Genomic DNA, 12,047 nt, shown 5'->3' with positions numbered 1-12,047 from the left:
GGAGGATCGCTTGAGTCCATGAGGTTGAGATTGCAGTAGGCTCTGACTATGCCACTGCACTCCAGCCTAAGTGACAGAGTGAGACCCTCTCTCAAAGAAAAATAAAAGGTGGCTGGGAGCAATGGCTCACTCTTGTAATCCCAGCACTTTGGGAGGCCTAGATGGGCGGATCACCTGAAGTCAGGAGTTCGAGACCAGCCTGGCCAACATGGTGAAACCCCGTCTCTACTAAAAATACAAAAATTAGTCGGGCGCAGTGGCAGGCACCTGTAATCCCAGCTACTTGGGAGGTTGAGGCAGGAGAATTGCTTGAACCCGGGAGGCAGAGGTTGCAGTGAGCCAAGATCGCGTCACTCTACTCCAGCCTGGTGACAGAGCGAGACTCCGTCTCAAAAAAAAAAAAAAAAAAAGAAAAGGTTACCTGAGAGTACTGTTGAGTGTCCTTACTAAGCCCAAGGAAATAAAACAAGCCCAGACACTAAGTCAAATACATTCATTCGAGAGAAAACAGGAAATTTAACTCATGCCATGCTAACACCAGTAGCCTGTGACATCAGAGCAAAGGCAAGGAACAAAGGGATTGTGAAAGTTACCTTTCCATGAGTCTCTCCTTTGAAATTTGATCCATGCTGTTTATTTGAAAGTGTTCAAAACACTCAAGTTATTTTGGTACTGTTTAGGAACAGAGCAATTGAAATGTCTCTTGGTACTTTTCTCCAACATATTCCAGGAGATTAGCCAAAACCACATGCTAGAAATCTGCTGAGAGCCACAGTTTTATTTAATAGGCTATGAGATTCTATTTCAGACTGCTGGTGATACTGAGCTACCAATCAGCTACACAGTAAGGATATAATTGTACAATTAAATATATTTGAGAAAAAAGTCAAAGGGAAGGCCATATAAACTGAAGCTTCACCATCACTTTAGGTTGGAGTTTAAAGAGGAAGCAGTAGAGGGAGTAATATTTACAGGAGAATGGCTTCCCCTGGGTTGGAGTGGAAAAATACCAAGAGCTGTGACAGGAAAGGAAGTCTACAAAGCATGAGTAAGAGAAGCTGCTACAAATGTGCCCTTCCCCCTCATTCAGCAGCCTCAGCTGATTGTTATAGAGGTCTCCTCCAGAAGAGGCTGAAACCGCTTCTTGTCAGGAGTCTCTTAAGGCAGAACCTACAGACAGTAGAGCAATTTGAGCAATGCTTGGCCGAGTTCAGATGGACTGCAGAGATGTCTCCAGGATTTAAAAATAGTGATAACCAGAGATTGTCGTCTTCAGCGTAAAATGATTCTTTTAAAAAGGCAGTGTGTACAAGCTATTTTAAGAGACAGTATGCTCATTTATGGGCGGGAATAAAAACCTCCTCCCATTAGTTAACTTGCCACACATTAAAAGAAGACTAAATCTTAGCAGTTTGTCTTTAATCTTCGGTGGTGAACTTGGAGAGTTATTAAAATGACTAAGAGAGGCCTTAGTAAAGAAGAAACTGCAATTATTTAATAAACAAGGTTTGAGTATTGAATCCAAGTCACCATATCCATATGTAGGTGGAGGTACATGAAGGACACCTCAATTCAAGGCGGTTTCAGTGGCTTTTGGAAGGAGATGACTTCACTTGGAATGGACTTATGACCAGCAGAGAAGATTTCAGAGCAACAGTGGGGAGTTAACTTAGATTCTGTGTTATTATCTCCATAATCTCCGTGCTGCCTCACATTTTGCACTTATATCACCAGAAAAGATATGTGAATGATCCAAACATGAACAGAGCAAATGGCCTTGAACGGAGTCTAGAAACATTTAGATTGGATATAAAGAAGAACCTTCCTGCCATAAAGGTATTTATTTATTTATCTGAGATGGAGTCTCACTCTGTCACCCAGGCTGGAGTGCAGTGGCACAATCACTGCAACCTTTGCCTCCCAGGTTCAAGCAATTCTTCTGTCTCAGGCTCCTGAGTAGCTGGGACTACAGATGCATGCCACTATGCCTGACTAATTTTTGTATTTCTAGTAGAGAAGGGATTTCACCATATTGGTCAGGCTGGTCTCGAACTCCTGACCTCAGGTGGTCCACCCACCTCGGCCTCCCAAAGTGCTGGGATTACAGGCATGAGCCCCTGCACCCTGCTTATAAAGGTATTCAAAATTTGGTGCTGTTACTAAGAGAAGGGTTCTCCCTTACTATAGAAATGGCATTTAGAGCTGGGCACAGTGGCTCACACCTATAATCCCAGCACTTTGGGAAGCTGAGGTAGGCGGATCATCTGAGGTCAGGAGTTCAAGACCAGCCTGACCAACATGGTGAAACCCTGTGTCTACTAAAAATACAAAATTAGCCAGGTGTGGTGGCACGCACCTGTAATTCCAGCTACTTGGGAGGAGAATTGCTTGGACCCAGAAGGTGGAGGTTGCAGTGAGCCAATATTGCACCACTGCACTCCAGCCTGGGTGATGGAATAAGACTCCATCTCAAAAAAAGAAAAAAAAAACACGGAAAATACAGATCTAAGCCTATTAGTTCTATAAGATCAGTGAGCCTATAAGACCTATATTACTGCTTCCAGTAATAAAGATATTAACCCTAGAGAGGAAATAATTTGAAGACAGAAAACTGGCGAGACTGATGAATCATAAGCATCTCAAGATGGAGTTAGGAAAATGGAATTTTAAGGGGAAAGGCTGACTGTGCAGTTGAAGCTGGAGCTAGTGTTCTTAGCGTCATTCTCTGGCAGCTGTTCAGACCTTGCCTCACTTTACCTCCTTGCCTTCCAACACACTATTGCAAGAAGACTTTCCCTGATGACTCCTTGATAGATCTTAAGCCGCATATGGAATTCAAAGGAGGATGCGGGATGTGGCAGACTGTTCCCAAACACAAAGCTGTGTAGTCCCTGGATGTCAGAGAAAAGACTCTGAAGTGGTCTGTTACTAGTCCTGCACTAATATCTAAAAATCTAACCACTTACCCAAACTGGAGAGCCTTTTCATCAAGCCAGCTTCTCTTATGGCAGCGGGACCATGCTCCACTCCTTTTCTTTTCTGTCAGTCACACAAATTACACAGTTAGAGGTAGAGAAGGTGTCTGAAAAAAACCCATTTGGTACACTTAGTTCCCAGCAGGTTCCTCTGAAAACCTGTGACAGCATCAGCCCTTCCATCTATGACTGTCCTTCCAACTCCATTGTTGGAATCACATCAGCTGCCCAAGCCAAGACGGGAGAGGCTGAGCCAGGTTAGGATCCGGGAGCTAGGCGTGTGTGGGGCTGGCTCGGGACAGAGACTGGGCTTCGAGATTGAGCGCTCCCGACTGCAGGTTTCCTTCATTGAAGATAACAAAACAGCTCCTCCCGGCCTCCCGCGCTGGAGAGGCCAGCTCCAGTTTCCCTCCCAGTTAATGCTCATTCTGAGTGAATGGATCCAGAAGACTTAAATCCTCGGTCGCTCCCTTTAACCTCCTCCATCGATTCTCCACTGGGGATTCTGACCAGTTTCGCCCCCTCCAGCCCCTCCAAGGAATCCTCTTCCTCATTCTCTCCCCTCCATTACCCCAAGCTGCATCCACCGTTTTCTCGGTCTTTCTGGGGAGGCCGCAGAAACACACCCTCATCCCAAACAGGGTGCCCCCCACCCCTCCCTCCCTCCCTCTCCATCCTGTCGGAGGAAATCCCACATGCTTCCACGGTGCCCAATCGCGGGAACCGGCCAGCTCTTCCCCTCGCCATTTCTCCCCATCCTCTCCTCGCCTCCCGGTCCCCCGCACCCTACCGCCGCTGTCTCCAGGTTCTAGGGGGCGGAGGATCCTGACCGGCGGTGCCAGGTGCCAGTTCTCACCTGCCCTTGTGAGAACGGGGCTCCTATCACAGCCACGGAGTGGACGGATTTCTTCAGGATGGAATGCACTCGCGTCTGGAGTAGGCGCGAGAGGCTGCCCCTTAGGGACATCATCTGCAGCACTGAGAATCTCCAAGGCAGAGGCTCAGCGTGGTTGGAAGCCGGGAGTGAGCGCCACCGCCCGCCGCTGCGCTTACCTACCCGCGCCAGCGTCCGCCCCGCCCCGTGACGTCACCGCCACATTGGCCCCGCCCCCCGCGCCTCCAACCAGCCCCCGGCACACCTTCTTCGCAGGCCCCGCCCACCGCTCTGTAAGGCTGGGACATGCCTTCGATGACGTCACCCCACCCTGGCCTGTGCTCTCCGGCCAGGGACATGCCCCTGCTGCTGACGCCAGAAGGCCAATATCCGGGTCTGGCCAGTAAGAGCGCGGTGACCAACAGGTGTGTCCCTTCGCGGGAGGCGGCCGGCCCATGCCAGGTTCCTGAACTTGGCGGAACGCAGGAGCCGACACGAATCTTCACGCCCGGCTGATGCTGACTCTACAGATGGGCTGGCTGGGTCGGGCCTGGTCTGGCCCTGCCTAGTCAAAGCCAGGATCCATCTGCTTCGTTCTATCTCAAAGCTCAAAGCCCAGGAAACACTCTTAGACTTTGGGCATCAGTGAAATTTGGATTCGGAGATATAATATAGATGAGAGCTCTCTGAGCCGGGCACGTTTATAAAGAGCCATCTACCTTAGGTATTTTGAATGAAAGAGGTTAGGATTTACAAAGCAATTACCTTCTAGATGTTTTTAATTCTTTACCTGAATAACGGGAGCGCTGGTTATTAAAAAAGCAAATATAGCAACGTGTTTAGACTATTTCTAAGCTAAAGAGCTGTAAGTACTAAGTAACTAGAGTTTTAATAACTAATAATAATTTAATAATCTCAGCATTCCAAGAACTTTACCCCTCCAATTCTATACCACAGGTTACTTTTTAAAGCGAAGAAAAGATCAAAGACATAAGTAATTTTCCCCGAGCCACATAGCTTGTAAGTGGCAGAGCTGACTCCACATTCCAAGTTCTTAACCAAGACACCATGGCATGCAAGAATCTAGACATTTCTACCAAATTAATTTTTTACATAAACACCTGAAATTTATTTCACCTCATGTCAATTTACACACTGCTTTCCAAAACAGTTCAGAGGTCTCCATGGCAACACCATAACTCCAAAGGAGTTTTAGTATCCTAAGACATTTTATTTTTAGGGGCTCTGTTGTATATTGTCTCCCCCTGCTGGTTTAACAATGATGTCTTTGAGGCCTTAGCAAAATAACCGCTGTAAGGCAGTGGTTCTGAAAGTGTGGTCCCAGACCAGCAGCATCAGCATCACCTGGATACAGCATCAAGAAGAAACCAGCTGTACACAGTGACTCACACCTGTAATTCCAACACTTTAGGAGGCCAAGGCAGGAGGATCTCCTGAGCCCAGGAGTTTGAGACCAGCCTGGGCAGCATAGTGAGACGCTGACTCTACCAGAAATTTAAAAAAAAAAAAAATAGCTGGGTGTGGTGGCATGTGCCTATGGCCCCAGCTACTCGGGAGGCTAAAGTGGGAGAATCTCTTGATCCAGGAAGTTGAGGCTTCAGTGAGCCACGATCACACCACTGCACCTCAGCCTGAGTGACAGAGGGAGACCCTATCTCAAAAAAATAAAAATAAAAATAAAAAGCAGCAAGAAACTTCTTGCTTCTTGAGCACCTGCTATGGGTCACCAGATACTTGTTAGAAGTGCAAATTCTTGGGCCCCACCCGCAAATTTACAGAATCAGTAACTCTAGGGGTAGGGCACCAGTAACCTATGTTTTAACAAGCCCTCCAGCAATGGGTGGGGGCGTGGTCAGGGATTCACAGTCACAGATACTGCCATACTTGTTCAGCTCATTGAAATTATGTTGATACTTTTGTATTTCTTGCCCATCACTATATTCAATTTTTTTTCCCCCTTTACTAAATGTTTTCTGAAGTTGATACTGGCACAGGTTGCCTCAGGGCTTCCTGTGCTACTGCAAAAACCTCTTGCTTCCGCTGGGCGCGGTGGCTCACGCTTGTAAAACCAGCATTTTGGGAGGCCGAGGCAGGTGGATCACCTGAGGTTGGGAGTTTGAGGCCAGCCTGACCAACATGGAGACACTCCTGTCTCTACTAAAAACACAAAAAATTAGCCGGACGCGGTGGCGCATGCCTGTAATCCCAGCTACTCAGGAGTCTGAGGCAGGAGAATTGCTTGAATCCGGGAGGCGGAGGTTGCGGTGAGCCAAGATTGTGCCATTGCACTCCAGCCGGGGCACCAAGAGCAAAACTCTGTCTCAAAAACAAACAAACAAACAAACAACAAAAAACCTCTTGCTTCTTGAGCATTTACTGTGGATCACCAGACTGATCTTTCCAAAGTGCTACTTTAATCTTGCATGTCATTTTCAGTGGTTTTCCACTACATATAGTTTATTCAGAGATAAATTAGTAGTTCCACTTTATTATGCACTGGCAGAGTGAACAGGAGATTGTTATACAGGTTGAGCATCCTTAATCCAAAAATCTAAAATCCAAATCCAAAATTTCAGCACCTACATGATGACGCAAGTGGAAAATTCCATACTGGACCTCATGTGACCATTCCCAGTCAAAATGCAGTCAGTTTGGTCCGAAGGTAGTGAGTTACCTTAATAGATTGGTCACAGTCAGTTACAGATGGAATACCTCGTTCTATTTTTTTCTTCCCTTCTCACTACTGCACTTGACTAGTCTTAAAAAAAAAAAAAAAAAGGCTGGGTGCAGTGGCTCATGCCTGTGAGGCATGATTGCACCATTGCATTGCAGCCTGGGTGACACAGCAAGACCCTGTCTCTAAAAAAAATATAAATAGGGCCAGGTGCGGTGGCTCACGCCTGTAATCTCGTGGGAGGCCGAGATAGGTGGATTGCCTGAGGTCAGGAGTTCGAGACCAGTCTGGCCAACGTGGTGAAACCCCATCTCTACTAAAAACACAATAAAATTAGCCAGGCGTGGTGGCGTGCGCCTGTAATCCCAGCTACTCAGGAGGCTGAGGCAGGGCAATTGCTTGAACCAGGGAGGTGGAGGTTGCAGTGAGCCGAGATCGTGCCACTGCACTCCCGCCTGGGTGACAGAGTGAGGACCCCATCTCAAAAAATAAATAAATAAAAATAAAAATAGAAATAAAAGAAAGCAGTCAAAACTTTGTTTCATGAACAAAATTATTTAAAATATAAAATCACCTTCAGGATATGTGTATAAGGTATATATGAACATTAAGTAAGTTTCATGTTTAAAGTTGCATCCCATTCCCAAGATATCTCATATGTATATGCAAATATAAAAAAAAAATAAAAAATCTGAAACACTCCTGATCCCAAGCATTTAGGATAAGGAATACTCAACTTGTAGTCCTATTATCTTTAACAATTCAAATTATTATTTATTCCATGTCTGAAATAGTTTATAGTTCATTTTTAAAAGGACAACAATAATAATAAAAATTGTATGTACTTAGAAGCATTCAGAATGTCAACAAACAGCTGCAACTTTTTTTTTGCAATTACAGAGTATTCCGTTAACAGAACAACAATTATTTCATATAAGCTGCATCAGAGACAACTGAAGATGTAAAGCTACCATCCCATATATAACTAATTTGTGCTGTGCACCAACGAAAACCTGCTTTAAATTTCCATGTCAATTTACAGCCCCCATACTGTACCAAACAAGGTACAGTATGGAGGCTATTAAAAATATCACCAGGACAGGGCTATCTAATGACACATTTGGTAGTGTGTTAACTATACAAAAAAAAAAAAAAAGACAGTGTACACTTTAAAAACAAGTCTTACACAGCCTTACATTTCAATTTTTTTTTGTCTTTAAAAGGAGTGAGTTGTGTACAGGGGGGTTAAATGCTTTAGTGACAAGAAAAAAACTGCACTCGAACTTATTCATCATCACCATCTTCTTCATCTTCCTCCTCCTCATTCTCTCCCTCTTCTTCCTCTTCCTTCTTTTTCTTGCTTTTTTCAGCCTCAACAACTCCCTTTTTGGCTGCATCAGACTTTCCTTTAGCTCAATATGTAGCAATATCCTTTCTGTGTTTTTCCTTCAGCTTTGCAGCCTTCTTTTTAAGGTTGCTTGTCATCTGCAGCAGTGTTATTCCACATCCCTCCCAGTTTCTTCGCAGCATCACCAACGGACAGGCCAGAATGTTCTCTTTTGACTTTTGGGCCACACGCAGAACAGAACAAGAAAAAAGCTGAAGGAGACCTCTTGGGTGCATTGGGATCCGTAAACTTTTTTTGTCTCCCCTTTAGGAGGGATATATGTTTTCATTTCTCTTTCATAACGGGCCTTGTCCACTCTTGCCATACCTTCAAATTGTCCTTTCTCTTTAGCAGACATGGTCTTCCCCCTCACTGAGCACTTCTTAAAAAACTCTGAGAAGTTGACTGAAGCATATGGGTGCTTCTTCTTATGCTCCTCTGGACAAGTTTGCACACAAAATACATATGATGGCATTTTGCCTCTTGGTTTTTTAAGACCTCCTTTGCCTATGTTTAGATCTTTTTCCTCAGCGAGGCACAGAGTCGCCTAGTGCCCATCCGGCTCTCACTTGTCCTGGCACTGTCTTTATGGAGCTCAATGTACTGCCTATAATTCATTTTTAAAACCCCAAAGTTCATAGAACAGCAACTCAAAGCAAAACAAAAAACAAACCCCAAAGTTCAAAATGAATACCTGCTTTTATTTTCAGAACAGGCATTTAATTTAAAAATCTGTTTTCAAAAATAAAATTCTAAAGTCATAAAGAATGACTTAAGTTTAAAATTTTACTTTAAAACTTGTACCCTGTTAGTGCATAGCTCTAGGACCCCTTCTCAGGTTCAAACCAGCTTGCTCTATTTTTCTTCTTCCTTTGTAGGAGAATCTAGAGATTTGGCCTCTTTCCTTTAATTGCATGGCGCCCAACACACACTCTATCCCTTAATAGGTTGCTGGGAGTTGTGGGGTGGGAAACTGTGAGGGAGTGGGAATAAGTAAGACGCAATTGTCAGGTTTGCTGATTTCTGGGGTGTAAATACTTTCTTATTTATGAGCTCCCATTGTGATGTCACTGAACATGGAGTTGTGAAGAGGTGCTCATTTATACAGTATTTCTACCATACAGATACAATCAACACAAAAAAAAAACCTCGAGGACATAAATAATAGGAAGACATAGTAAAATAATTAGGCAGTGATAAGTCTGGAGTCTACATTATCTTTGGTTTTAATATAATTTATGTAATTAAATTATTACAGGCTGGAGCACAGTGGCACAATCACAGCTCACAGCAACCTTGACCTCCTGGACTCAAGCAATCCTCCCACCTCAGCCTCCTGAGTAGCTGGAACTACAGGTGCGTGCCACCATACCCAGCAAATTTTTTTTTTTTTTTGAGAGATGGGGTTCTCATTATGCTGCCTAGACTGGTCTTAAACACCTGGGCTCAAGCGATCCTCCTTGCCTCAGCCTCCCAAAACTGAGATTACAGGCATGAGCCACCGTACCCAGACTGTAATCTGATTCTTAATGAAGGTTGTGTTCGACAACTGGCTCACAAAATTCCTAAAAATTGCAAGCTGCTAAGAGCAGGCTCTAGCACACCATTGTTTACTGCAAATCCAAGAGAACTCAGAGAAGGGTAAACTACAAATTCTCAAAGGCAGTGTAGTGGCAGAAAAGTGTGATACCTTTCCTCATCCATTGTAAGGAACAGCCACCACTCCTATAGCAAATGACAGATTAACAAGAGAGAAAAGAACCAGGTGCAGTGGCTCATGCCTATAATGCTAGCACTTCAGGAGGCCAAGGCAGGAAGATTGCTTGAGCCCAGGAGTTCAGGACCAGCCTAGACAACATAGCGAGACCCTGTCTCTACAAAAAATAAACAAAATTAGCTGGGTGTGGTGGTGTGTACCCATAGACCCAGCTACTCAGGAAACAGGAGCCAGGAGGATCCCTTGAGCCCAAGAGGTCGAGGCTGCAGTGAACTGTGATCATGCCACTGCACTCTAGCCTGGGTGACAGAATGAGACCCTGTCTCAAAAAAGAAAACAAAACCAAAAGAAAATTATAACATTTATTTCATCAAAGTTTTACATGACACTAGAGTCTTCAGAAATGAAGACCCATTATCCCCCAATGCAGGGCGCCACAGTGATTGCAAAGCGGTAGTGATTTGTAGTTGTGGATGCTGAACTTGTGTGAGATGTTGATTCTGAACCTCTGTTTGGCAATCTTTGAATCTTCTTGGTTAATATTGTTTTGGCAAATACAGGCTGTAATGGTTAGATGATGGCAGTGTTTATGGGCAACACATGTGCACACTTGGCATCGATAACCCTGTTTCCCAAATACTCCCAGATAAACTTCCTGCAGTAAGAGCAGTAGGTGGGCTGCCTCAGGTATGGGAGAATAATCTTGTTTCCATTGATCTGTTTTATTGGTGGGGAGGGGTTGGGTTTGGAGACACTGTCTCGTTCTGTCACTTGAGCTGGAGTGCAGTGGTACGATCATAGCTTACTGCAGCCTTGAACTCCTGGCTCAAGAAATCCTCCACCTCAGTCTTCCAAGTAGCTGGAGCCACAGGGGTGCACCCCACTCCTGGCTAATTTTTATTTTAGAGACAGGATCTCACCATGTTGCTCAGGCTGGTCTTGAACTCCTGGTCTCAGATAATCCTCTCACCTCAGCCTCCTAAGTACCTGGGATAACAGGCTTGAGCCACCATGTCCTGCCCTATTAGGGTTATTACCACAAACACTTTTCCCTCTGGCTGCAGATACACCCAGCCTTGGAAGGTGTTCAAGGTGTTGGCCATGCCGGCGGTGCACAGCCACTCCCAGTGGGAAAAAAAAAAAATAGCTCAGAGCAATCTTTTGAATCTATGCTCCTGTATTGCAATCCTCAAGCTTGGCCCAAATAAATTCTCTAGTTATATTAATTTTGCCTCAGCTTCTTCCTTTTAGTCCACACTGGAGTTGTTACCAGGGCACCCCTAGAAATATAGCTGGGAAAGCTCATTATTTTCTTTCTTTTTTTTGAGACAGAGTCTCCTTCTGTTGCCCAGGCGTGCAGTAGTGCGATCTCGGCTCACTGTAACCTCCACCTCCTGGGTTCAAGAGATTCTTGTGCCTCAGCCTCCCGAGTAGCTGGGATTATAGGTGTCAGCCACCACACCTGGCTAATTTTTTTTGTATTTTTAGTAGAGATGGGGGTGGGGGTTCTCACCACATTGGCCAGGCTGGTCTCGAACTCCTGGCCTCCAGTGATCTGTCCGCCTTGGCCTCCCAAAGTGCTGGGATTACAGGCATGAGCTACAGCACCCAGCCTGTTTTCTTAAACCATAAACAGCTGTGAAAGTTCATTATTTTTTCTTAAACAGTGTTTTTCTAGTCTTTTTATCTGTAGGTACCTTGCTTAAAAGAACTCCAGATGGCCTGAGAAGCCACAAGAGCTTCAGAACCCTTCGTCAATTACCAGAGGAAGATAAGGCTGGTGCAAAACTGGTGCCAACCAGAACCGGAAGCTCCTTGTTACCTTTAGATCATTAAGATATCATTATAATATCAAAATCCCACCCATAGAAGAAAATCCCCACCATTTTCTGAACATGCATTGTATGAAGATGCATGTTTATGATCTTGGGCTCCCAGCACATGTTTACATACCTCCCCTTCCCACATCTAACTCCATAAAATTCCCCAGCTTCCTATGGCTCTAGGAGAAGGTGTCTTTAGAGCAGGGGTCACCAACCCCCGGACCATTCACTGGTACTGGCCTGTGGCCTGTTAGGAACCAAGTTGCACAGCGGGAAGTGAGTAGCAGGTGGGCAAGCAAGCGAGTGAAGCTTCATCTGTATTTACAGCTACTCCCCATCGCTGGCATTACTACCTGAGCTCCGCCTCCTGTCAGATCAGCAGCGGCATTAGATTCTCCTAGGAGTGCGGACCCTATTGTGAACTATGCATGTGAGGGATCTAGGTTGCACGCTCCTTGTGAGAATTTAATGTCCGATGATCTGTCACTGTCTCCCATCACCCACGGATGGGACCGTTTAGTTGCAGGAAAACAAGCTCAGGGCTCCCACTGATTTTACATTATGGTGAGTTGTATA

General features: G+C 45.1%; 1 protein-coding gene and 1 pseudogene across 1 annotated transcript in view; both read right to left on the bottom strand.

Annotated features, from left to right (window-relative positions):
* Positions 1 to 4,090, bottom strand: part of ARG2 (arginase 2) — a 33,379-nt gene extending 29,289 nt beyond the window's left edge. The window contains exons 1-2 of the mRNA XM_054447661.2: positions 3,832 to 4,090; positions 2,967 to 3,039 (exon numbers count right to left, since the gene is read on the bottom strand). Of these exons, the coding sequence (XP_054303636.1) occupies positions 2,967 to 3,039; positions 3,832 to 3,945 (187 nt within the window). The 5' untranslated portion in view covers positions 3,946 to 4,090. The remainder of the gene's footprint in view (positions 1 to 2,966; positions 3,040 to 3,831) is intronic.
* A 3,738-nt stretch (positions 4,091 to 7,828) lies between these two features.
* LOC129012352 (high mobility group protein B1-like) lies at positions 7,829 to 10,751 on the bottom strand (annotated as a pseudogene).
* Between the last annotated feature and the right edge of the window lie 1,296 nt (positions 10,752 to 12,047).

Source organism: Pongo pygmaeus, chromosome 15 (genome assembly GCF_028885625.2).
Source record: "Pongo pygmaeus isolate AG05252 chromosome 15, NHGRI_mPonPyg2-v2.0_pri, whole genome shotgun sequence".
Lineage (NCBI taxonomy): Eukaryota > Metazoa > Chordata > Mammalia > Primates > Hominidae > Pongo > Pongo pygmaeus.
The sequence above is the reverse complement of the archived record's forward strand: the minus strand, read 5'-3'. Positions and strand labels throughout refer to the sequence as shown.